This window comes from Chroicocephalus ridibundus, chromosome 12 (genome assembly GCF_963924245.1).
Source record: "Chroicocephalus ridibundus chromosome 12, bChrRid1.1, whole genome shotgun sequence".
Lineage (NCBI taxonomy): Eukaryota > Metazoa > Chordata > Aves > Charadriiformes > Laridae > Chroicocephalus > Chroicocephalus ridibundus.
In genome coordinates, this window is record NC_086295.1 from 18,097,097 (window position 1) to 18,119,800 (window position 22,704).

Consider the following 22,704-nt stretch of genomic DNA (forward strand, 5'->3'; position numbering starts at 1 on the left):
GCAGGGCTGGCTGGAAAGGGGCGGATCGACTGGTGGGAAGCAGGGCACCCGCTCCGCAGCGCCGGCAGAGCGGGACACCCCCATCCCGCTCCCGCTCCCGCCGGGCCCAGCCTCCCCGGCCCGCCCTCGCCCCCGCCCGGCGGGCCAGGGGAAGCAGCCCCGCGCCTTCGCGCTCCGGCTGAGGTTTGCCCCGCCGCGCTCGCCGTAGCGCTCGGGCGGTGCCGGGAAGCGGCAGCGTTCCCGGGATATGTAGTCTTCCCGGCCGGGCCGCTGCATTGGCGCCGCGTTCTCCGGCGCCGCCCGGGAACTACAGGCGGCGGCAGCCGGTGTCCGCCCGTGAGGATGGCGGCTCCCTTGGTGCTGGTGGTCCTGGTGGCCGTGACGGTCCGGGCTGCGCTCTACCGCTCCAGCCTCGCCGCTTTCATCTCCGAACGGGTTGAGGTGGCGTCCCCGCTGAACGCCTGGAAGCGAGGTGAGGCGCGGCGGGCCCGGGCCGGGGCACCGCTCCCCGGCGCGGCTGGATGGGCCCAGGCCCGCGGGGGGCCGGGGCGGCGGCCGCGGGGCCGGGAGCGCGGCTGCGGGCGGGGGTGGGGGCCGTCCCCGGGCACGGCCCGCGGGGAGAGCGCCGGGCCGCGGTACCGGGGCTGGGGACGGGCCCCTCCGCGCCCGGCCCGCCCGAAAGCTGCGTGAAATGGTGGGCGGGAGTTGTCCCGGGGGAAGAGCGAGGAGACGGGAGGAGGGGGGGGGTTTAGCCACCGCGTGCGGCCTGGTCGCACTTGCACAGACTGTGTCACAGATGGGCGTAAAATGGAAGAGTGACAAAATCTGGCAGTGAATGTGTGGTTTCGGCAGCCTTGACTGAGTCGCTCTCCTCACGCACAAGCCCCGTGCCCATGTGAAGGCGACCGCCTGGCTCTGGTTCCTGCAGAGCTGTCCCCCCTTCCACCCCGTCCTGGTCCTTGCTCAGTTTGTGGCCCCAGACGTTGCTACCAACATGAGTCAAATTCTCTCCTGAAGGCTGAGGTACAGTTTAATCAAGGCTTTTCAGTGGCATTCGGTAGCATCTGAGCCTGTTAGGGACTTTAATTTATTCTAAAGACAGCCGTTCGGGAAAAATAATATACAGTTATTATGCAGGGTAAATTATTTGCAGGTTTTAGAGTGAAAAACAGTGGCCCAGAGTAATAAAGGTCAAAAGCATGAATGTGTTTGACTTGAGGCCTCTGTTCCACAGTGTGTAGGACTTCACACTTCATAGTTTCAAAATACAGCTCCCAAAAATTCCCTCGCAGCAGGTGTACTTTCTAAATCTTACCGTAGAGTATCAAGGTAGCATCTAGAGAGTAAGGGGCACAATCAGGATCGCCTTGAAAAGTCTGGGCTGTTATCATACGGGAACTTTGTGGCAGAGACAGAATCTACTTCTCCAGCATATCACTGAACGGAGAACCTCTTGTTGCTTCCTGCAGTCTCCTGCCTCACTTCCCTCTGAATAACGGACCTGTCTCCCGTAGCTTCTTCCACTGCACACGCTGCTCGGTTCCCAGGGAACCTCTGTGCTCCGTAAGGTGGAGATCCTATGGCAAAACATGTGCAAGCGTTGCAGTGCAGGCTGTAGTGACGTGATTGCAAAGGATCTGAATTCAGGCTGCAAAATGTCAGGAAGTTTCAACAACAGATAAAGCTTTTAGCTTTGCCTGGTAATACGTATTCATTTCTGCTCTTTTATTGTGGTTTTTGACATTTCAGGTCTCTCTACATCTAATTAGGCAAAGTAGTTCGGATTCTATATTATGTTGTGATTTGTCCTCTTAGAATTAAGTATTTCTCCAGCATAAATACCATGTATCATGTAATAGGTGACTTAAAACCAGTAAATATCATACATGTGATTTATATATAGTTAAATGCAAAACATTTCAGCTATAACATTTTTAGCTGAAACAAATAAATGGATTCTATAACACTGACCATTCGATTAGTAAAGAAATTTGCATGGCAGAAATAAGAAAGCAATCTATTCTAGCTGGTTGTTGTCTCTGTGAGGTTTTGTGTCACCCATTCACGTGACGATTCAACGTGAGATCTTACGAGTGTGGGTGTTTTCAAAACTACAGTTTTATCATCGTGAGATTTTTTTCACTTCCCACATTCTAATGCAGGCGTTTTGTATGTTTCAGTGGTCGAAGGACTAGCTCTGCTGGATTTAGGGGTCTCGCCATATTCTGGAGCTATTTTCCACGAGGTTGGTACGCATGCTTCATTTTAAACGTGATATTCAAGTGGCGTGTTTCTCAGCCTGGCCGCTTACGGACTGGTAAGGGCTGGGGACCTGTCTTGTCGCAAAGACTTCAGAGGACTTGGAGTCGTGTAGTTGTCTGTGCAGTAGTACAGGTAGTGACTAGCACAATGAGGAAGTGCCGTTCACCACTGAATAACTCGTTGCTTTGCGGGTGATAGACGTCGTGATATTTGTTACTGCCTAAGGAGAGCCTCAAATAAGGGAAATCTGTAATGAGTAAATACTCTGTTCACATCCGGATGTTTCTGTCAGCAGAAGCCGGAGCAGGGAGAGACAGTGTGAGCCTGAACGGAATTTTATTGGATAGCAGCATCTTGAGTTTCTGCATTTGGAGAAATATTAACATTAGCCCAAGCATGTAGTACGTTCATTCCTCATCTTGAAAACACCGGATTCCTCCAAACACTTAAACACCTGTGAGCTTTTGTGCCCTTGAGTGGCCTTACTGCTACAAAGGCACACTCATACCTAGTGTCACCCAGGGGTGAGGCGGATCCTTTGCACACCTCTGAAAACTTGTTTCTCGTCAATAAACTCTCCTTCTTTAAACACAGTTTTCTCACAGATTGTGAAATATTTTTCCCTGCTTATTTGTACCACCACGTTATTTTAAAAGTATCTCAAAAGAAATATGTTTTCTCACACTGAAGACGGAATTTACACCATGTAAATATAGTGCTACCAGATTAAGCTTTTCTGTCAAAGGAATGATTCAGAAACATGCTCATCCTCTTACCCTAGAAGGGAAAAGCTGTGGGAGTAAGAGGATGATAGGACTGTAGTCCTACTGCTTTATGTTTTAACATGCTTTCTTCTTTTTGCTTTATAAAAGACTCATCTAAACAACAGTCAAACCAGTTGTGTAGGAAATACTTTCAAAAGTACCTGCAAACAACCTGAAAAAAAAAGATTCTCTGGAAGAAATTATTTTGTAAAGCTGTTCTTTATATGCTTTCTATAGTAACTCTACCACGGTACCAGAAGAAATGAAAAGTTGGAATAGAATATAATTTTCAAAGTTGATAGTGTCTTCTATAAAGTGTATCGAGAACTTTGGAGGGAAAAAGACCAGTAAGTGCGCTTTGATTAATCATTTTGGTCCGAAGTAACAGCATTGTAGAAGAGGCTAAGGAAAATTACCTTTCACAGTCTCTCCTAGCACTAGTCCGTTTTTCTCATCAAATTGCCAGTTGTTTTATCTGGGCATTATTTGACATGGGTTTCCCTGCTGTTCTCTTTTAGACCCCGCTGATAATCTATCTCTTTCACTTCCTGATTGAATATGCGGAATTGGTGTTCATGGTGAGTGCTCCTGGAAAGCTCCTCTTGAAAGGTCCCATTCTGTGAAGTGCTGAGTATGACTTTCCTTTTACTGCTGCAGGAATCGGGGATCTTCAGCCTCCCTGTAGTTCAGATTCCTGCTGAGCTCACAGTTTAATTAGAAAGGCAGCTTTGCCTGTACAAACCCACATTCAGGCTTTTCCCTTGTTGTACGTATTCCTTCTTTTCTGAGAGTTCTTGGTTAGATAAGCATCCCCACAGAGGGATGAGAAGTTGGCATTTGGTTTCAAATTTCAAAGGTTAACCTCTTGAACATCAGAATATTTTGTCCCCCAGCCCACTGCCTACACTGCAGTGTTTCTCGCTAGAACCCGCTGCCAAACCCCAGGCCCGCAAAGAGAGCACAAACAGGTTAGTCCTCCAAATGTCTTTTGTAAACTGTCCTCTGAGTTCGGCGTAATTCAGAAGGACAGAAATCATATAGCTGGCTGCCCATGCCAGCTGGTGGAGCCGCTCTCCCCAGATCCCTGCTGGGCAGGTCTCACGCAGAGCTAACAGCCATCTGCGTTGTGCTTGTGCCGATTGTCCAGATGACTGTGCAGCTCGCTGGTAAGGCTGGGACAGCTCAAGGCACTGTCGTGCTGGATTAATGGACAGGTGGGTTGCCTGTGCTCTAATTAGACCAGTAATTCTATTACCCTCGCATACTTCTTTCCCCTTAATTCCCCGTTCTCTTGTTTTGTAAATATTAATGTCTTTGATACAGTTCCTGGCTTCAAGATTAGCAGTGGTGTGTCATCATAGTGTACAAATCGGCAATCCAGTGTCTGTAAAGCTTGGTTTTTCTTCTCGTGAGCTGAGCCAGATCAGAGTCCTTATTCAGCATCGCAGTTCTGCCCCATATCTTTATCTCCATTTGTTTATTTTGCTTACAGTCAGTCTGTTTATGCCTTGCTTTTTTAGATAACTGATGTGCTAACTGCTGTTGCCCTTTACTTGGCCATTCAGGACTTCAACAAAGTTGTGGTAAGCTGACATGCCAGTGTTGCTGATCCTCTTCTCCCAGCAAGTATAAATAAATATCTTGTACCGACAAAACACATGCCAGAAGATGCAGCATCAGCCAGTCCTTGTTGCAGTAAAACTGACCATATTTGGATGATCAATAAAAATGGGGACTGAATATGGTAAAGAGTGGGGGTATTTACAGTTTTGTTGTGGCAGTGTAACGGTATGAAACAAATTAGTGTCTGTAGCTACCACGCTGCACTTGAATGGTGGTCACAGCAGTGTAGGTTCTTTAATCCAAAAGGAGTATAAAGAATTTGAGAAATCTGTGAGAATGCAATAGCCAATGAAATGCAGACAAGTCTAGGGCCATGGTACGATAGATGGGATGTGAGATTTTAGCACGTGTACTGGAGACCCACCTGCAGTTGTTGTGGCAGTTTGCAGTACGCAGAATTTAGTCACTGGACTATGGATTTGGCAAGACTTGAGCACTCCTTTTTCTCACCTCTGCTCCTGCTACAATCTTCTGTACATTTTGTAGCTAGAGCCTGGAATGGTTTACCCTGAGCGTGGTTTGTGTTGCACACAGCATGAGTTAATACACAGACTGAAAATATGTAAAGGAAGGAATAAACCTTCCAAGGTTGCTGAGGTGACATAAATCATTCTACTGAGCAAGATGAAAGTCTTGACACCAAACATTACTTGTTCCCTTCAAAGTATAAGTACACGTATTTCGAGGTGAGTGATTCCTCCCATCTCTCTCTCATAAGTAGCTCAAAGAACATTTTGTGTAAGCGGTGCTGTGCTCTCCGCTGTCCTAGAGGGGCGGTGATTCAGGATCAACGTGAACAGGGAGGCTGCATTTTCTGCAGCATCTGTGTGGTCTCCCATCCAGCTACATACTTGTTGCTTGTCCTTTGAGGTTGAAGAAATAACTCGTGATAGAACTGCAGACCTGTAAAAATCCTGCGTGTGAGTTACTTTGCTTGCTGACAATTTATTGCCAGCATCTCTTTCCTCTGTCTCGCCATGACATCGTTGAGTAAGTTCATAATTCGTATTTCTCTTTTGTCTCCGTCGAACAAGACAGATTAAAGAGAGAGATCTTGGGTCCCTAAAGGAGATTTGGCATAGATGTATCTGTCTTCAAAGCAACAAAGACTGTATACTTCTGTGACTTACTTTCCTAGGGGCTTGTATGTTGAACAGTGAATGTATAAAGTCAACTTTTCACTGTAGCTCCAGACAAGCTTTAGGAGCATCGAAAGTATTAAACTCTAGCGTGGTGAATTCACTGTCAGCTGCATCAAGAGTTAGACACAGGTAGTTAAGGAAGTTCAAATAACTAGAGATCTTCTGCGTTCTTATGACTTCCACTTCAGTTGTGAAATATTTGGGAAAAGAGAGGGGGGCTTTGTTGTTTGTACAACACCTCACATAACATGAGTTTTGGCTCACACCTGGGGCTCAAAAATACTGTTCCACAGTAATGGAAATCCTGAGTAATAAGAAATAATGACTTTCCTCATCTGACAGTCTCTGGTCATTCTCCCTTGTTCAGTTCAAAAAGCAAAAGCTCCTAATAGAACTGGATAAATATGCACCAGATGTGGCTGAACTCATCCGGACGCCCATGGAAATGCACTACATCCCCCTCAAGGTAGCACTATTGTAAGTATTGCTTCTGGTGGGCTGCAGTGGGCTGCTTTGGTTCCTCAGCTCCCTTTGGGTTTTATTTGTCTGAGGATTCAACATTTGTTAAAGATTTTTTTTTTATTATTTTTTTTTCCCCCAGAAATTCTGAATTTCCTATTAATACATAAAAATCCCCCCAACTCCGAATACTGTGTTTGAAAGTGAAAAGCAGATGCTTTTCCAAATGTTTGTTGCCAACAATTAAATTCACTCACACCTTCTAAGACTGGCCCAACAGCATAAGGTCATGAATTTGGTAGCAAGAATGTTGTGTCTGCGCAGATCACGTTCCCGTTTATTTTGCCTGTATGCTAAGGTCATCAAGACTGGTTTTATACCTCCCAAATGTCTCAGGTGTCTTTTCTGAAGAGTTAGGAGAATTTTCGAGCAGTCGAACAAAATGTTTGCTGAATATCACATCTTGAATATTCCAGAACTGCTTATAATAATTCAAATATATTTTCAGGTCGTCATCTTAATAATGTCATGTCTTACTGTTTCTCTGTATGCTAAGCATTATTTTTATTTCAGAAAGCTTCAACTAAAATAAATAATGTACAAGTAAGGTGCTTATGTCAAAGAATTATTTTTTTTTTTATTGGTGTTTTGATGTGAATGAGTTATTATCTGAATTATTTTGTGTCAGAGAGAGTTTTCCATTAGATAAGTTGTTATTTTTTTCTTATTTTCGTATGAAGTTTGTAAAATGGTAAATTCTCCAGGGCAAGAACGGTAGAGCCTGTAAATTGCAGACTGCTTTGTATTTACCATAGTTGCATGTTACCACAGCAAAGTTGGCATGAAGTTCTACCTATCCTGCTGTAGGCTCTCTCTCTGGAAACACAGAAAATTCTAAGCCAGGCTGGGACTCAGAGAAGCAGGAAAAAATTTTATGCAAAGAGATAATTAAGAAATCACCAGCCCTGTCTACTCACTCTGCTGATTGATCAGCAAGGCTGATCGAAACGTTATCTTGCTTATTGTATTGGTAATCCTTCCAGACTTTTTGCTGTGCTTTTGAGGTTATCGTAGTTCTCATTTCCAAAAGGAGCTGGCATCCTTACTAACTAAAGCCTGCAGTGGATCCTGCATACTTGGCAGGTGGCTGCATTCTGTAAGGTAAAGGTGTTCAGAGTTTGCTGTCTTTACGTAATTCCAATTCAAACATGCCGGATTTTCATAGCTGGCAGGTTTTGTGCTCAGATCATGTCATGGTGAACATAAATGATTGCTCTGCCGTAGCAGGAGTGTGCAGTTGCAATAGGGTCGGGGGAGACTGCTGATGTCTCAGAATATTTTTTTTTTCCATCGTGCTGTTTTCTTATTTTTATTATGTTCTCAGAGTCAGTAGATGTGGGTAGCTGACAGAGTTCACTTTGGACCCGATATTCCAAGGTCTGACTGAATAACTGCACAGTGTTTCTGCAAAGCAAGGGACATTTTTGGTAGTCATTTTCTAGGATAGGACTTCCATTTTAGACATCTTCCGAACCGTCTCCATTTCTCCAAGTGTGCTCCCTGTGGCCACCGTGCTCAAGGATACAATCCAAGGATCTGTTTTTTGCTCCAGGCTAAAGAATCCTTTCAGTTGAATTAATTTGATGATGAGAGGATCACATCAAATGTAAATAAGCAAAAAGAAATGGCAAATTGCATCTGTCTTTCCTTTGTACTTCTCTTTGATTAGATGGTATCTCCTTTGAGTGGCATGAGTGTAACTCGAGCTTTACTCTTTTTCAGCTATCTGTTAAACCCCTACACTGTGATGTCTTGCGTGGCCAAGTCCACCTGTGCCATCAACAATACTGTCATTGCATTCTTCATTTTAGCTACAATAAAAGGTAACGCGATGAAGAAAAAACGGTTCCTTATGTCTTTCTGTAAAGATTAGAAAATGAGGAGAAGTGAAATCAAGGTGGGAATTTACAAGTATGATTGACACAAACGGGGACTGGAGCAAGGTCAAAGTTCTGTCTGAAATCACAAGAGATCAATAGATTTTACAGCCACGTCAACACTTGCTTTCATCTCCGTGTACCTGGGAGTCTGATCTCTAAAGGCTGACTCCTTTTCCTGGATGACTGAATAGTTTTCTGTTTATGAAGAAACGCGTGTCTGCGTGCAGGATGACATAATGCTCTGCTGCTCACTCTTTTGTACGTGAATATGCCCTTAAAGTGTTGTATACAATTTATTTTCAAAGTGTATCTTTGAACCGCTATTCAAAAGCGAGCAGTTGCCTGCAGCTGTTATTTGACTTTCACTCACAGTTGTAACCTTGGTTTGAAACCAGGTAATTGAGCTTTGGGGAAGCAGAAACGGTAACCAAAGGCCCGTACCGGCACAGTGGAATAGATGGCGACAGAGTAGCTGTTTCCTTCATTTTGTGTGTAATGCCAGGTTTCTGTTTCTTTTATGACTCCCCAGTGCTAAAGTCTTTTAGCGCGCGTGATTTGTACTAGTCACCTAAGTTTTAGGAGTGCTGTGCTGTGCTGTGCTAGAGGGAAGGCCAGTCCGATACCTTGTCTGCCCCAGTGCCCAAACATTGTGAAGAAAGCTGATATGGGTTGGTTTTATTAGTGTTTCCAAAAGAAACTTTTCCTCCAATTACTCACTAATTGAGGCAGGGGAGGGGAGTTGCTTTAAAAGCATTTGCAAAAGCAAACAAGTGGGGTCCCGTTAGTTAAACTGATTTTTAACTGTTCACTGATACCGTGAGACAAGTAGTTCAGTCCTAGACAAAACAGCAGTGGCTGTCCCCTGTGTTTTCTACCTGACTGGGAGTGTGGCAGCCTCTAGGTTTCCAAGTGGGCAAAGAGAGGAGGATATCAGGTTGTGACTGTGATTTCTGGCTACCAATTCTTTAGATCTGTGCGGAATTGAACACTCAGTAAAGTAGGGGATAGGGAGGTTTATGTCGAGGAGAGTGTAGTTGAAGAGCGGAGAAGGCTCATCACCACGTAAACCCTATATTTTCCCCTTCAAAAGGTGGAAGCAGGGAGGAGCTTAGCAGGTGTTTGATGTCGATAGGCTGGCGATTAGTCCGATGCGCTGAGTCAGGATTCTTGCTGTCTAAGCTGCATTTTTACAGATGACTTCCATGAAGTGACATACGACGGAAAGCTATAACCAGGGTGCTTGTATTTTTACTGTTTGGCCTGGGACCTTTTGGACTTGATTTCTGGTCTTGGTAGTTGGGCAATGTGAGTACTCAGCACTTTGCTCAGCCTGAGAGACCTCAAATAAAGCCTCCTCAATTTCTCAGTCCTCAAAAAGGTATTTGTATTTTTAAGACCGCTTGGAAAAGCTGTGCTAATCCTTTTTGTGCCTCAGTTTTGGTATCTGCAAAGTAGGGCTAATGCCACTGCATTCCTTCAGCTGCAGACTTTCGCTTGCTGTCTTTCACAGAGCTTTGCTGGGGGCCTTGACACATGCCGGTGACGAGGTTATCCAGCATGCCCAGCATGAATATAACAGCTGGTTCATGCGGATATGACTTAAGTGATAAGCGAATGCGTTCCCATGCATAAACAGCAGCCAGCGTGGTCTATATATAGGCTGAATTACATGAATCTCTTCCTGTATGTGAACGATAGGAGATATAAACCAGTCAGGGCTTCTTTCTTGTGGGAGAATCACCTTGGTATGAGTCCTTCTCCATTTAAAATGTAGTTAAGAAAAGGACACTCTACAGGACACATTTTGCTAAAACCACCTTTAAGTGGTGTTCTGATATTTGTAAAGCCCCTGCAAAGGGTTATGCATTTCTTCCCATTTGGGCGTCCTGTCTGTTTATATTGTGTTCCTTCCAAATGAATGTGTGTTTTTTTGTTGTTTTTTTTTTTTTTTTTGCAGGTAGTGCCTTCCTCAGTGCTGTGTTCCTGGCCTTAGCAACATACCAGTCACTCTACCCTCTCACGTTGTTTGCCCCAGCGCTCCTTTACCTTCTACAGGTAGATGATTTCTGACTGTTGGTACCTGTTGTCTTCTTGTAGCTGTGCAGGGACAGTCCTTAGCTGTTGAGAGGGGAGTCGGGCAAGTCCTGGGTTTCAGAAAAAGCGACTCCCCTTAAGCCACGGGAAGTTTGAAGCTTTAAGGGGGATGCCTGTACACAGAGAGAAGGGAGCAGAAAGTCATCAACAGAACTGGCTGGTGTTTACCTTGCCTGAAATAAGTGCTATTCTTTGCATCGCGTGAGTAGCAATGAGGATTTGAGACCTGGAGAAGAAAAATGAGGAGCTGTATGTCTGAATCACTCAAACTCAGAAATGCTGATGTGGAGTTTAATGGCAAAAGGCACGTGCTTGTGAAAGTGGCTGGTTGCCCTTGTCCTTTCTCCCCTGCCTATTAACAGGACCCCTGAATTCCAGCAGGGCTGACCTTGATCATTCATGGGCGCACACTGCCTCGACAGACAGACGCTGCTCCAGGCAAAACTAGCCCAGCAGCAGGCTGGGAGGCACTTCTGCGGGCAGGGCTAGGGTTTAAAGCTGAGGCAGCTCTTTGCTGGCGAGTGGATTGATCACCGGTTTGCCTGCATGCTTGCAGTCGGTCTCTCTCTTAGCTCTTGTGCTGACACTGGAAACAATGCCTTAACCGAGAGCCCCAATTATAATGCACTTAATGAAAACTGATCATTTGCTAGTCTTATTCTGATACGGGAGCAAGGTGAGGCTGTGACTACTAGCAGAGGACTCTTATCCCAGCTCACACATCACTTGGTGATCGTTTGCATTATTTTTGCCATTCTGAAACTCCTGCTGTTAAGTGTTTTGCCAGTCTGTCTTGGTTGTTTCTGTCCTCTCTCTCATGATTTTTATAGCTGATCTTAACTACAGGCTCATTACAGCCTGTTCTCAAATCTCCGAGCTTCAAAAGAGAATGAAGGGTCCGTTCTAGTCCATTTTCTTTCCCTGACTATCTGACACGAATGTCTGTTACTTTTTTTCAGAAATGTTGTTATTATTTTTCTTTGCAAGACAAGAACTTCTGCAGAGTCAGTGTTGCTTTTTTTCAGTTTGATAATTTTGAGGAGCATTTACTTTGTATATTTTATATTTTGGTCTCATTTGTTCCCTTTTAACTTTAGTCAAAGTAAAGCTGCAGTAAAATACAAGCATTATGTTCACAAGCGACAACAAGTGCTTTGATATGTGAATGCCTAATTTGCAACTTTTGAAGGGGATCGCACTAGCGTGTGTTCTTTTATCCAGATTTGTAAATGAACTTTACTGCATTCTTTGTACAGAATTAAATAGCTTTTCTGCAGCGCTTTCCATCTGTCCTGCCAAAAATCCTTGGTAAACTTGCTTATGTTCTTCCAGCAAGTGGTGTTAAACACGCTATGGCTGAGAAAAGAGCATGCTTTACCCAGAGCCCGTATCAGTTAGGGCTGCCTCTCTGTACGTCCCCTGCCAGTGTAGACCCTAGTACCAAATGGCAAAGCTACGTCACTGACTTGGAGCTGAAAAACTGAGCAGTTCCCAAAGGTGTTTGTCCCTGTGTGTATATTTGTCTTTATAAATGCAGTCAGGGGACCTCTTGGAGTAAGATACCTGTATGTCATGTGATGTGACAAGGGCTTGTGGTTGATCTACCAGGACGTGTGGCAGTGGCAGGACTGCAGCCTGCAGACAGCCTTTGTCTGAGGAGGCAGTCTTTTAGAGGGGTTCCTTTGTGCTTAGGAACCCACTGGATGTCCTCTTTCCATGACTTCAGCAGAGCATGAGTGGAAACCTGGCATTACAGGGTTGCGGGTGGTGCAGCAGGGCTCTCGGTCACCTACTTGATGTGGGTTCATGCAGTAGAAGGCAGGCAGCAGTACAGTATTGCAACCATCTTAAGATACAAGTAGCTATGAAGAGATGTGTGAAATCTTACCTTGAGTGCATGAGACGACTCACTGTGAGCAGAAATCGCTAGCTTAGCTACTGTAATTTCAAGCACAGTTCTGGAAATATGTGCAGTGTGCGTGACCTAGTTGGCCAGAGTGAAGAACATCAAGCAAATTGTACTTGAGAGCTGCTCCTTCCAGTGCCATAGTGCCAGTGTTCGATGCTTTCTTTCATCTATTTAAAATGATGTTCTGAACACTCAGGTTTTCTTGCGGCTTTCCACCTGATGAGGGATATCTGCCTGCTTGTATTTCATTTTCAGCGTCAGTTCATACCAATAAAACTGAAAAGTAAAAGCTTCTGGCTCTACACCATGCAGTATGCGGCCCTGTACCTGTGCAGCCTGGTGGTGATCATCTGCCTCTCCTTCTTCCTCCTCAACTCCTGGGATTTTATCCCATCTGTTTACGGGTTTATGTAAGTATAAGGATTCTTTCTGTGTTTTCTGTCTAGCTCCCCCTATGTTGTTTCTTGTGCATCACACACAGGTGCAGCACTCCCAGTCCTAAGGAGTGTGTGATCTGCAAGAAAAGTGTGTGGAGGAGAGCAGGCATTAGCCAGTTTCCATTCGTTAGGTAACAGCAAGAGTTAGAGAAGACAGGAGATGTTTGTCACTGAGTTGACTGGAAATGGATTTGCTCGTTGAGCCACCATGGCTGTGAAACTTTTGCTTCTGGAGAAACGTCTGCTTGGGAATGGTTTAAATCCTGCTGGGGCACCGGGAAGGATTAGTCCCTTTTCTCTCCAGGTTTTCACCCCTTTTGGTTTCTCTTCCACGGGTTTAAAATATAGGTCCTCCATCCAGTAGCACACAATGATTAATTAATGTAACAGAAGCAGGGCAGTGAAAAACAACCATTTAAAAATGTTACCTCGACTTTTCTTTTCAAATTTCAGCCTATCTGTTCCAGATCTGACACCCAATATTGGCCTTTTCTGGTACTTCTTCGCAGAGATGTTTGAACACTTCAGTCTTTTCTTCGTATGCGTGTTTCAAATCAATGTGTTCTTCTACACCATTCCCTTGGCGATAAAGCTGAAGTAAGTATGTTTCTCTGCTAGTTTTTTTTACTCTCAGTTGTCCAGTGGAAGCTTATAAGGCTGGCGTCAGGTGTCTGGATCTACAAGCCTGGAAAAGATAGGGTTTTTTTAACAGGGCCTATTCTCCTCAATTCCCAAAGTTTCAATCTTTATTCCTCTTAGAGTGAGTTGGGATCTCCTGTGCAACAGATGTGTTATAAGGCATCAGAAGAGAGAGCAGAAATTTAGGCTGTAGAGCTGCTTTTCCCTGCCAGCATAAGCCAACGTAGTCAGAAAGCAAGAACTCTTGGCTGGAACTTCAAGTTCTTTATTTTCAGCAAAAAAAAGTGAAAACTTGGGGACACTTCTAGTGGACTGCGCTGTCACCATTGCCCTTCTTTCTGATAAAAACATCCACTGACACTCCCGGATTCTCAGTGAGCTTACCCTGTTGACTTGGAACGGATACAGACATCATGACATACCAGAGGGATAACTATGGGCTTCTCCAAATAACCTTCAGAGAGCGGGGTGCTGATTGCTTTTTGGTGAATAAGACAGAGCTGCCCAGATGACCGACTAACTCTATAAATGTATGTTAAGTTGAGGGACTAAGTTTCTGCGTGAGGGCAGAGCAGCTCAATCTACCCAGCTCTCAGGGGCTTGTTTGGAGAGAATAAGGGTACGAGAGCTTTTTTGAGCCTATCCCACAGTACATTTGTGCCCTTGCTGATATTAATTTCCAGTTTCCAGAGACCCTACTGCATCCTCTTATCCTTTGTGTTTTATCCCTCCTAGGGAGCACCCCGTGTTCTTCATGTTTGTCCAGATTGCTATCATTTCTATCTTCAAGTCCTATCCCACTGTGGGAGACATCACACTGTACATGGCCTTCCTGCCAGTCTGGAGCCACCTTTACAGATGTAAGTTCTTTGTGTTTGATTGTTCCTTATCTGGAATGGGAAAGGGCCTGTCCAGTAATTGTCACCACTAAACCAAACCAGGCCCATGTTCGCAGGCTCTTGCGGCCTCCTTGGGGTGTCTGAAAGGAAGCTTGATTTTTTTTCTGGTGATAGTCTCTAATGTATCTTTAGGACTAGGGTTGAAATTGGTCGAGGAGGGAATTTTCACTTGTGCCTTATCTTCCTCCTCTCTCCAAGTTGTTCTGAATATTAACTTTTTTTTATAAAACCCTTTTACAGCCCTGCAGAAAGGATGTGGCTTGTTTAAAGTACATCCATCCTTCAAAAGCTTTGCTGCCATCTAAGGCTGGGTGACTTGAACACTGCTCCTGCAACTGCTGAGTCCCCCAGCCTTAAAATCCTGCACCTTGCAGTGGTTCTTTGTTTGGCACCTGCTTGTTTGGTTTTTCTTAAAAGCTTCATAAAAAAAACCTCTTTAGCTCTTTAAATCACCAGAGAGCTTCCTGATGGTTTTCAAACTCAGCCCTCTACAACCTGCTCCACTGGGGAGATTTGGAAGCGCTGTATTTTTCCTGGGGTTTCTTGCTTAAACCAATGGTTTTGACCAACCCTGTGAGGTTGTCCGGGCCTTTTACTGCAGTCTTCTCTAACCCAGGCCAAGTGTGTTTGTGGACAGCTTGCTTGGCTGATGTCAGGAGACGGAGTGTCAGGAGTCAAGAGACTTGGAGACCATCTGCTCTATTAGCTTCAGACTAAGGAAAGCTAAGGCCAAAGCAGCTGTGATAAAACAGGGCAGGAAGCCTCAGGCTAGCCCCGCGCGTGTCGCGGCCATAGCAGGTGATGTAATTCTGAGAAATCATGATTCGGCGTAGTTCAGTCGCATGTTGAAGCGTGCAGAGGAGGGGACCGTGACCAGTGAGAGGGACAGTCATCTGTCACGTGCTCCCACCCCACAGTGAGCGAATAGACCTACTGAACAAGAAGTTTAAAAAGATAGGTGTGGACAGGTTTGGGTGTGACAATGTTCTTAAAATGTCAGATGGCTCCCTTTGGCTGTGGAATGATCGGGGGTCTTTCAGTTACCTTCAGGGACATGGGCTGAGCTTTAGCCGAGCACAGCAGCACACGTGCTGGGGTGAGTTATAACACTGCTGCCAAAGGACAGGCATAAATAGTTCACAGAAAACAAAATCTCTTCTGGCCTAGGAGTTCCTAGCTCTTTTAGACAAAGTTGTGCTTGGTTTTTGTCCATCTGACGCACGCTCATGCAGACTAATGGATCCTGGCCATGCTTGCACCTCCCGAGGTCATGTGTTTGTCAACGCATTTGGCCCATGTGAGTTTCCTCCTTTTCTGGTGCTTTCATTTCCTTACCACCTCCTGAGAAAGTATCTCTTCTTTCTGAAAAAGTATCCTCTTTTCCACAGGTTCATTTTTTTCCTTTGTCATCAGCTTGACGAGGCTAGGGAACGGTGTGCTCTACCCTCTGGATCATGATGCTGGTGGAAAGGCCCCTTCTCAAAACTGCTAGTTACTGTAGCGTAGATACCAAAAACCCAAGTCCTCCAAGGAATAGTGTTTGGAAGCAGGATCTAGAAGGAAAGAGCTACAAATGAGGATTTCGCATTCAAACAAAGGCAGAAGTATTTATTTTAAAGGGAAATACAGTGGATTTCTTAGAAAAGCCAGCCAGGAAATTATTAAAGCAAACTGTGAAAGATGTTGGAGAGAAGTATGTGTTGGCAAGTGCCTCTCCCCCACTGCACGTACCCTAAATACCATTGCTGGTTGCGTGAGCATGGCTGCTCAGTAATGCATCGCTTTAACAGCTTGGTTTTCTTTTGCAGTCCTCCGGAACATCTTCATCCTGTCATGTGTGCTCATTGTCTGCTCCCTCCTGTTCCCCGTTCTGTGGCATCTATGGATTTATGCAGGAAGTGCCAACTCCAATTTTTATTATGCCATCACGTTGACTTTCAACATCGGGCAGGTCAGTAGAGCGAGGTAAACAAGGCCGCGCTTTGGGTAGGTCACTGGATCGGGTGTCCCGTCAGCAGCAGTGAATTCTGCAGGATGTGTCTGGCTCTTTGCACCCTGCGTAGTCCTGCGTGCGGCTTCCTGCCTCCCCTTGCTCCAGCCGGAATCTGCCTAGTCCTCACCCTCTGGCACACTAGTGGGAAAGAGTCCTTGTAGCGTTTGAGCTATAGCTTAACAGTCCAACGAAGCTGTTCTGCAAGTTGCATCGTCGGTTCCTTGATAGCAGGGGGAAAAGCATCTCGGTATGGCACGTGTGAGTGGAGAAGGTGAGCTAAGAGGGGAAATGGAAAAACCCACGGGGCAGCAGCAGTGGGGCCAGACAACAGGCAAACAAGAACCGCCCGTGCATGGGAAACAATTTTTCTGCGCGTTCTGCCTCCCGAGATGTAGGATTATGGGCATGTGCAGGGTCCCAGTCGCGCCAGGCCTGCTCTCGCTGCTTCTCTCAAGGCCGTTCTAGATATATGACTTTCACTAGCCTTAGCGAAAACAGAGCTCGGCACCCCTGGAGGATGGGATTCAACGTACACAGTTACTGCAACCCTTTCTAAGGTTCTTTTCCTCTTCTCTGTGCTATTTCTTATGTCCCTAAGCCCTGGGAGAGCTTCACATGCGGGTGAGCAGAATGTTCATTTCGTGTTAAAGTTGCCTTTATTTTGAATGCGCCTCAGCCGTTTACATTTATCCGCTTCCCCGAAAACTAGAGGAGGGGTTTTGCCAGGGGCTGAAAAATCACTTGCTTGTATATCCCCCACCCCCTGACAAATGGGGACAAAGACCCGTTCTGTAACAGCAGAAGGAGACTCCATGCAGTGAGTGGGGTGAGAGGGAGAATAGAGATACTCCTAAGAAACGCTTATAGAAAGTTGGGAATGGTTCACTAGCTCTCTGGCTGCACGTCTTGCTACGGAATGAAAGGTGTAGTAAAACTTCAATTACAGATGGCAGGTATTGATATTCTAAGAGGATTTTATTTCCTACCTCAGAAAGTCATAGCAGATCCTGCAAGGTCTTGTGCTCTGCGTAAATGCAGACAGAGCAAAAAAAATCTGCTTTTTCATTTCCCTGTGAGAAAGAACTAACCTTCAGCCCCACTAACCCCAGCTCTTTCTTTTCCCATTCAGACATCTGCAGAGAAGTGTCGTTAAAAGTAAAATCAACCCTATTGATATAGCAGGTCAGTAGTGAGCCACAGTGTCCAGCAAAACAAGCAGACGGAATAAGTGCGGCTGTTTTCACTCTCCCTGGGCGCCTCTACCCTTCTCTGTCTGCTCTCCTTCCCACTTTCTCCTCTGACCTCGGCAGTCTGCAGCCCTGTTTCTCTCTCCCTTGGTCCCCGCAGAGCCCTCCGTATCCTCCTGTCCTGCCGCTGAGCCTTCTCCGCAACAGCTGGCAGCCCGACTCTCCCTCCCCTCGTCCCCTTAGCACTGAGCGTACCGCAGGTGAGGCTCTCCCGGGAGTGAGTTGGATGAACACGTTGTGCCAAAGCAATGCGTTCAGTGGCGTCTGGACATTAGGACAAAAAAATATGAGCTTGGTCTGGCACTGAAAAGGTTTTCCGTTCTAGTTACGTGATGCGATCTCCAGGTGGAGGAGGTCAGCATTGCTGGGGAAGGGTCGCACAAGAGGCGAAAGGACAAATGGCACCGCTGAGCCAGCGGGGTGCTGCCTGGCTTATGGCAGCCCAGCCCCTGCCCCTACAAAGGCAGCTGGCCCGAGGTGACTGACGGCTTTAGAGAAACCACCGAGACCTGCCCTACCGTTCTCAGCGCTTTTAGGCGAAGGAGCGGTCACGCTGTGGTGCCTCAGTACAACCAACGTGGGGCTGAGGGGCGGGAGGGACCTCGCGATTTCCACATCAGGTTTCCATGGTCACTGTCACGTCCCACTCTCAGTAAAGAGCGGGGGTAAGTGACTTCAGATTCGTAAATTCTCAACGGTGCGGACTAAGGGGAGATAAATCTCAAGGTCCATATAGAAACACTTATTAGCTTACCAAAATGGTTAGTGTAGGTTTTAACAAGTCCACGATAATTGGTTAGGTGTATGACAAATGATGGCAAGCGGTGAGGTGTGCGTCGTGTTACTTAACAACAGGTGTAGGACAACTTATGGTAAGCGGTACTTAAGGTTGTACTTAAGGTTGTTACTTAACAACTCTAAGAGAAAAGAGAAACTGAGGGATTGAGAAAGGAAAAGATGGAGATAAAGAGATCACCGTTCCTGGTTCCAGTGTCTTTTTCAGGGAATCTTCCCAGGCATAATCTTCTTTCTTGGGAATAATCTTCCCAGGCACAATCTTCTTTTGTTTCTTCTTTGTTCCCCCTTAGGGGCACTTATTTTCCCCTCTTATGTTTGCTGAATCAGCACGGCCCACCCCCCTTGCCCAAGACAGCCTCGGCTCAGGTTTCTCCCTTCTCCCAGGTGACGTGTAGCATGATTTGGGTGGAGAGACAAGCGCCATAGTCATACATGTGTAGCATGATCTCTATAATCTTTATTAGCGTATGCAGGGGGTGCGCTTTCATATGCGTGTCACGGCTAATGAAGCAAAGGTCACTCATCGGACACAATGGCCTCGAGATCTGAGAACCAGCGAGCTCACCACACGAGTGTCAGGGCTATCCTGTCTTCACAAGACAGTCCTCCCACACTTCCAGGCGCCAGAAGTGTGAGCCTTATCAGTTGTTTGAGGGCCAGGCCCGCATTATTTATTTCCTTGCGAGTGTTCGAGGTGTTCCACTGAAGGCTTGGAGGGCCTTCTGCCCCTCCTCAGGGAATTTACAGTCCGTCCCGTAGACACGCGGCCGGTGGCAATACCAGCCGGGTATGCCCACCTCCCAGGCAACGCGGGACAGCGCCGACTTCTCTGTGCGCGGTGGCATGCTCTGACCTGGACCAGGGGACAATGTGGGGGACAGACAGGTCTGGTCACCGCTGAAAGGGAGACAGCGTGCAAAGAGATACCCAGGCCTGGCTGCCCCACGGACGGGGCGGGGGGCACGGAAGCACAGGGGCAGGAAGGAGATGCAGAAGCAATGGGGGTGGAAGAAGAGCTTTCATCTGGTCTTGCTCCTGGATGTTGTACGGTGAAGCCACAGCCTTGACGTTTCAGCTCTTCTCTTGGCCTGGTAAGTACGATTTTGTGAAGCTGCTAAAGCTTCTGTTTGCCAGGGCTGAGCTGGGGAGCTGTGCTATTGCTTCTGCCGCCCGCCGGCCCCTTACCCGGCCGGAGTAGAAATGGCAGTTGAAAACAAACCAGTCACAATCGAAAAGCGCTTAATAGCGATCAGCAGCGGGAGACCTTTGGCGTTCGGGTTGAGCTGCGCGGCAGTGCTTGCGTGGAAGGAGTCCTGGGGGCGAGGCTGAGATGGTCTGTGAAGCTGTGGCCCAGGTGGACCTGCCGTTTGATGGAGCCGCTGTCTCCTCAGCGGAGGTGTCTGTGAGAACGCACTGGTAGCACAACGAATAGATGAGTTTAAGTTTCCCTTGGCTTAATGCTGCGAGGCAACGGGCAGCGAGTGGTCACAGCGTCTCCTCTCACAAGGTGTGCTGAGCTTCTTTTAAACCCCTTCAAGGTCCATCGAACGTATGTCCCTTTTAATTCCTTGTTCTGAAGCACCACTGATGTGTCTGAACATCTCACTTCTGCAGATCCTGCTCATCTCGGATTATTTCTACGCCTTCCTCCGGCGGGAATACTACCTCACTCATGGACTCCATTTGACAAGGCAAGATGGGACAGAGGCCATGCTTGTTCTGAAATAAGGATTGTGCCCGCCACTCCCTGGGACATGGACCACTCTGAGGAACGTGCAAAGCTTGGGATATGCGGGGTGGGTGGGGAAGGTTCCCTGAATGAGATCTTGGCTTTGGGAATGATACCTACTGGAAAAAAGGGCTGAGGTTCTTCTGAAGCGGTGTGCTCAGTGCAGAGACTGTAAGAGCTACAACTAGGAGCCGCAGTGCCTCTACTGGAGCATCTCCCTTCTTCCCTCAGCTGTGCTTCTCACTGCGACCTCAGCCATCGAGTCTGGGCCATCCAGCAGGAACTGGAGAAAGCGTCTGAGCTGAATCTCTGGCTCAGAAAGAGCTCAGACCATAAACTGTTTACTTTACTGTCACTGCTTCTTGGAGGTGGTTGCATTCTCCTAGAAATTTCCCCTTCACTGCGTTGACCTGCTCCTGCTTGGCACAAGGCAAGCGCTGGTACCTGAGCCCTGGATGCAGGTGCTATTTCTTGGTTCTCCTGCTGGCGTGGGATCTGGAAAAATCACCTGTGCTCAGGCACAGCGCCTGCAGTGAAAGAAACGGTGGCCAAGGGTGACCTGTTGGAAGGAGGACAGCTGAAGCTGCTGCCACGAGTAATTTTGGAGCTCAGACACTAGTAAGAACTGGATTTGGGGTGAAAGCAGGAGCAGGGTGGGTACCAGGTAACTGCTGTATCCCGTTGAAGCAACACAGCCACTTCCATGTCAGGAGCTGCACCGAGGCGTCACAGGGTCTCAGAAGAAGGAACACTACTGTGGAGAGAGGTTCCTGCTGCTCCGGGTTTCTTTAGGGTAACAGAGCGGGGCAGTGCCGGGCTCGCACTATAACGTTGTCATCGCTGGAGGCAGCAGCTGGGCTGGCGACCAGGAGGGATCAAAGCCTCCCCTTTAAGGTGCCAGACCAAATCCCGAGGGAGCCTCAGGCGTTGCTGTCATGGAGTTGTTGGGCTCCAGCTGTTCCACAGCCACTTAACTCTACGGGATACGCACTTCCCCGTGTTACCCTCTCGCAAGTACAAGCGGAGGCCTCCGTTAAAGCGTTCCCCCCTGGTTCCCCCACGGCTCCCCTCCCTCTGCTCGCTTCAGAGCTGCTGCTGCGACTGACCCCGTGAATGTGACCCCCCGGGGCCTGTCCCCCAGGCTGGCCTCTGGCTCTGCCGCTGGCCTGGTGGCAGAGCAGGGGTACAGGCGCTGTGAGAGCCTCGCTGGTGGCCGGGGCAGCAGGAACCAGCTTCCCCACGGCTCTCAAGGAAAAACTCGGAGGGCTGGGAATGTCACACCGTCAAAGCCAAACCGCACCTGGTAGAGAGCGACTGAGAGACGGCCCCTGCCCCAGTGGTTGCGTAAACAGCTCTTCTTTCTTTCTGGACAATTAAAACTCTTGCCTTACTGCACTGCTATTAGCGCTTTGGGGGGGTGGGGGGTGTTAATGGGGGCCCAGCTGAGGCGCTGGGGCCAGGCCCTGCAGCAGCCCCAGCCGTGGCGGGGGGCACGTGGGGCAGGGCTGCTCTCGCTGCCGGCTGTGGCATGGCAAGGAGCGTAATAAACTGTGCAAGTTTTAAGCATCTCTTGCGTGCTCTGGGTTTGGGGAAGGGGGAGCAAGGGGTGAGTGGGGGCACGGAGAGGCACGTGGAGGGACCGTGAGGGGACTTGAGAGCAAAAACGCAGGCGTCAAGAGGGAAAACAAGTGGCCGCGGGGGCATGCCGAAAAGCAAACAGAGGTCGCCGGGGCTCACTGAGGCCTGCTCCAGTTTTAGGAAGTGCCGGCTTTGCACAGTTCAGCCCAACAGCGGTGTGAAAACATAAGAGGAGGAGGAGCTGGGGCTGCCTGGGGGCCTTTTACAGCTCCCCCTCTCCTCCCAAAGTAGACAATAATTCACCCATCGGGCGGGAGACGATGCCGAGGCAGGATGGGCCAAGGGGCCACAGGCAGCAGCTCCGTCCTCCGTCTCCAGCAGCTGAATTTGTGCCTGTGCCCAGGGCCACACTCCGGCCACCCGCTGTCCCCCCGGGGCTGGCTCCACCGGGATGTCCCAGGGGAGCAGGTCCTGAAGTTGGACTCAAAAGTGGCCTTGAGAAGAGGTAACGGTGTGAGCACTGGGGGCAGAGGAAGAGCGAGGGGCAGGGGCCGAGGCAGGAGCAAGAGAAGGGCAGGGCAGGGACAAGGACAGCGCAGGGGAAGGGGCAAGTGGCAATCGTCAGGAGCAAGGACAGGGAAAGGGCAAGTGCACAGGCAGGGACAGGGAAAAGAAAGGGCAGAGGCAGGAATGGGGAAGGGCAGGGGCAGAGACGGGGATAAAGAAGGGAAGAGGGCAGGGTCAAGGGCAGCAGCAATGCAGGGACAGGGACAGTGTCGAGGGCAGGGCCAGGCCACGGATGGGTGCGGGGACAGGGGCAGAGTCAGGGCAGGGCCATGGAAAGGGCAGGGGCAGGGACAGAGGCGCTGGCACGAGTCGGGGTATGGAAAGGGCCGGGGCAGGGACAGGTGTTGAGGTGGGGGCAGGGATGGGGGAGAAGCAGGGACAGGAGCAGGGATACGGAGAGGGTCAGGGACAGGGATATGGAGAGGGACAGGGAGACGGACAGGGACAAGGATATGGAGGGGACAAGGACAGGGGTATGGAGAGGGACAGGGACAAGGAGCAGGGATACGGAGAGGGGCAGGAACAGGGATACAGAGAGGGACAGGGATACAGAGTGGGACAGGGACAGGAGTGGGGATACGGAGAGGGACAGGGGCAGAGGCAGGGATGGCTGCCCTGTGGCAG

The 22,704-nt window shown here is 48.2% G+C and overlaps 1 protein-coding gene across 1 annotated transcript; it reads left to right on the plus strand.

The window, feature by feature from the left end:
* Positions 1–223: 223 nt before the first annotated feature.
* Positions 224–21,344, plus strand: PIGU (phosphatidylinositol glycan anchor biosynthesis class U). Its single transcript, XM_063349864.1, has 12 exons — positions 224–472; positions 2,181–2,245; positions 3,545–3,604; positions 4,547–4,609; positions 6,159–6,268; positions 8,033–8,133; positions 10,148–10,245; positions 12,449–12,603; positions 13,084–13,227; positions 14,005–14,129; positions 15,977–16,119; positions 19,821–21,344. Exons 1-12 carry the CDS (start codon positions 343–345, stop codon positions 19,932–19,934), a joined length of 1,308 nt encoding a protein of 435 aa, XP_063205934.1. The 5' UTR covers positions 224–342; the 3' UTR covers positions 19,935–21,344.
* The last annotated feature ends 1,360 nt before the right edge of the window (positions 21,345–22,704 follow it).

Bases quoted from the DNA above. Each gene is read 5' to 3' on its own strand.
- PIGU (XM_063349864.1), top strand. From the start codon at position 343: ATGGCGGCTCCCTTGGTGCTGGTGGTCCTGGTGGCCGTGACGGTCCGG. The intron at 6,269-8,032 runs GTAAGTATTGCT...ACTCTTTTTCAG, and splicing joins CCCCTCAAGGTAGCACTATT to CTATCTGTTAAACCCCTACA. The intron at 12,604-13,083 runs GTAAGTATAAGG...TTCAAATTTCAG, and splicing joins CCATCTGTTTACGGGTTTAT to CCTATCTGTTCCAGATCTGA.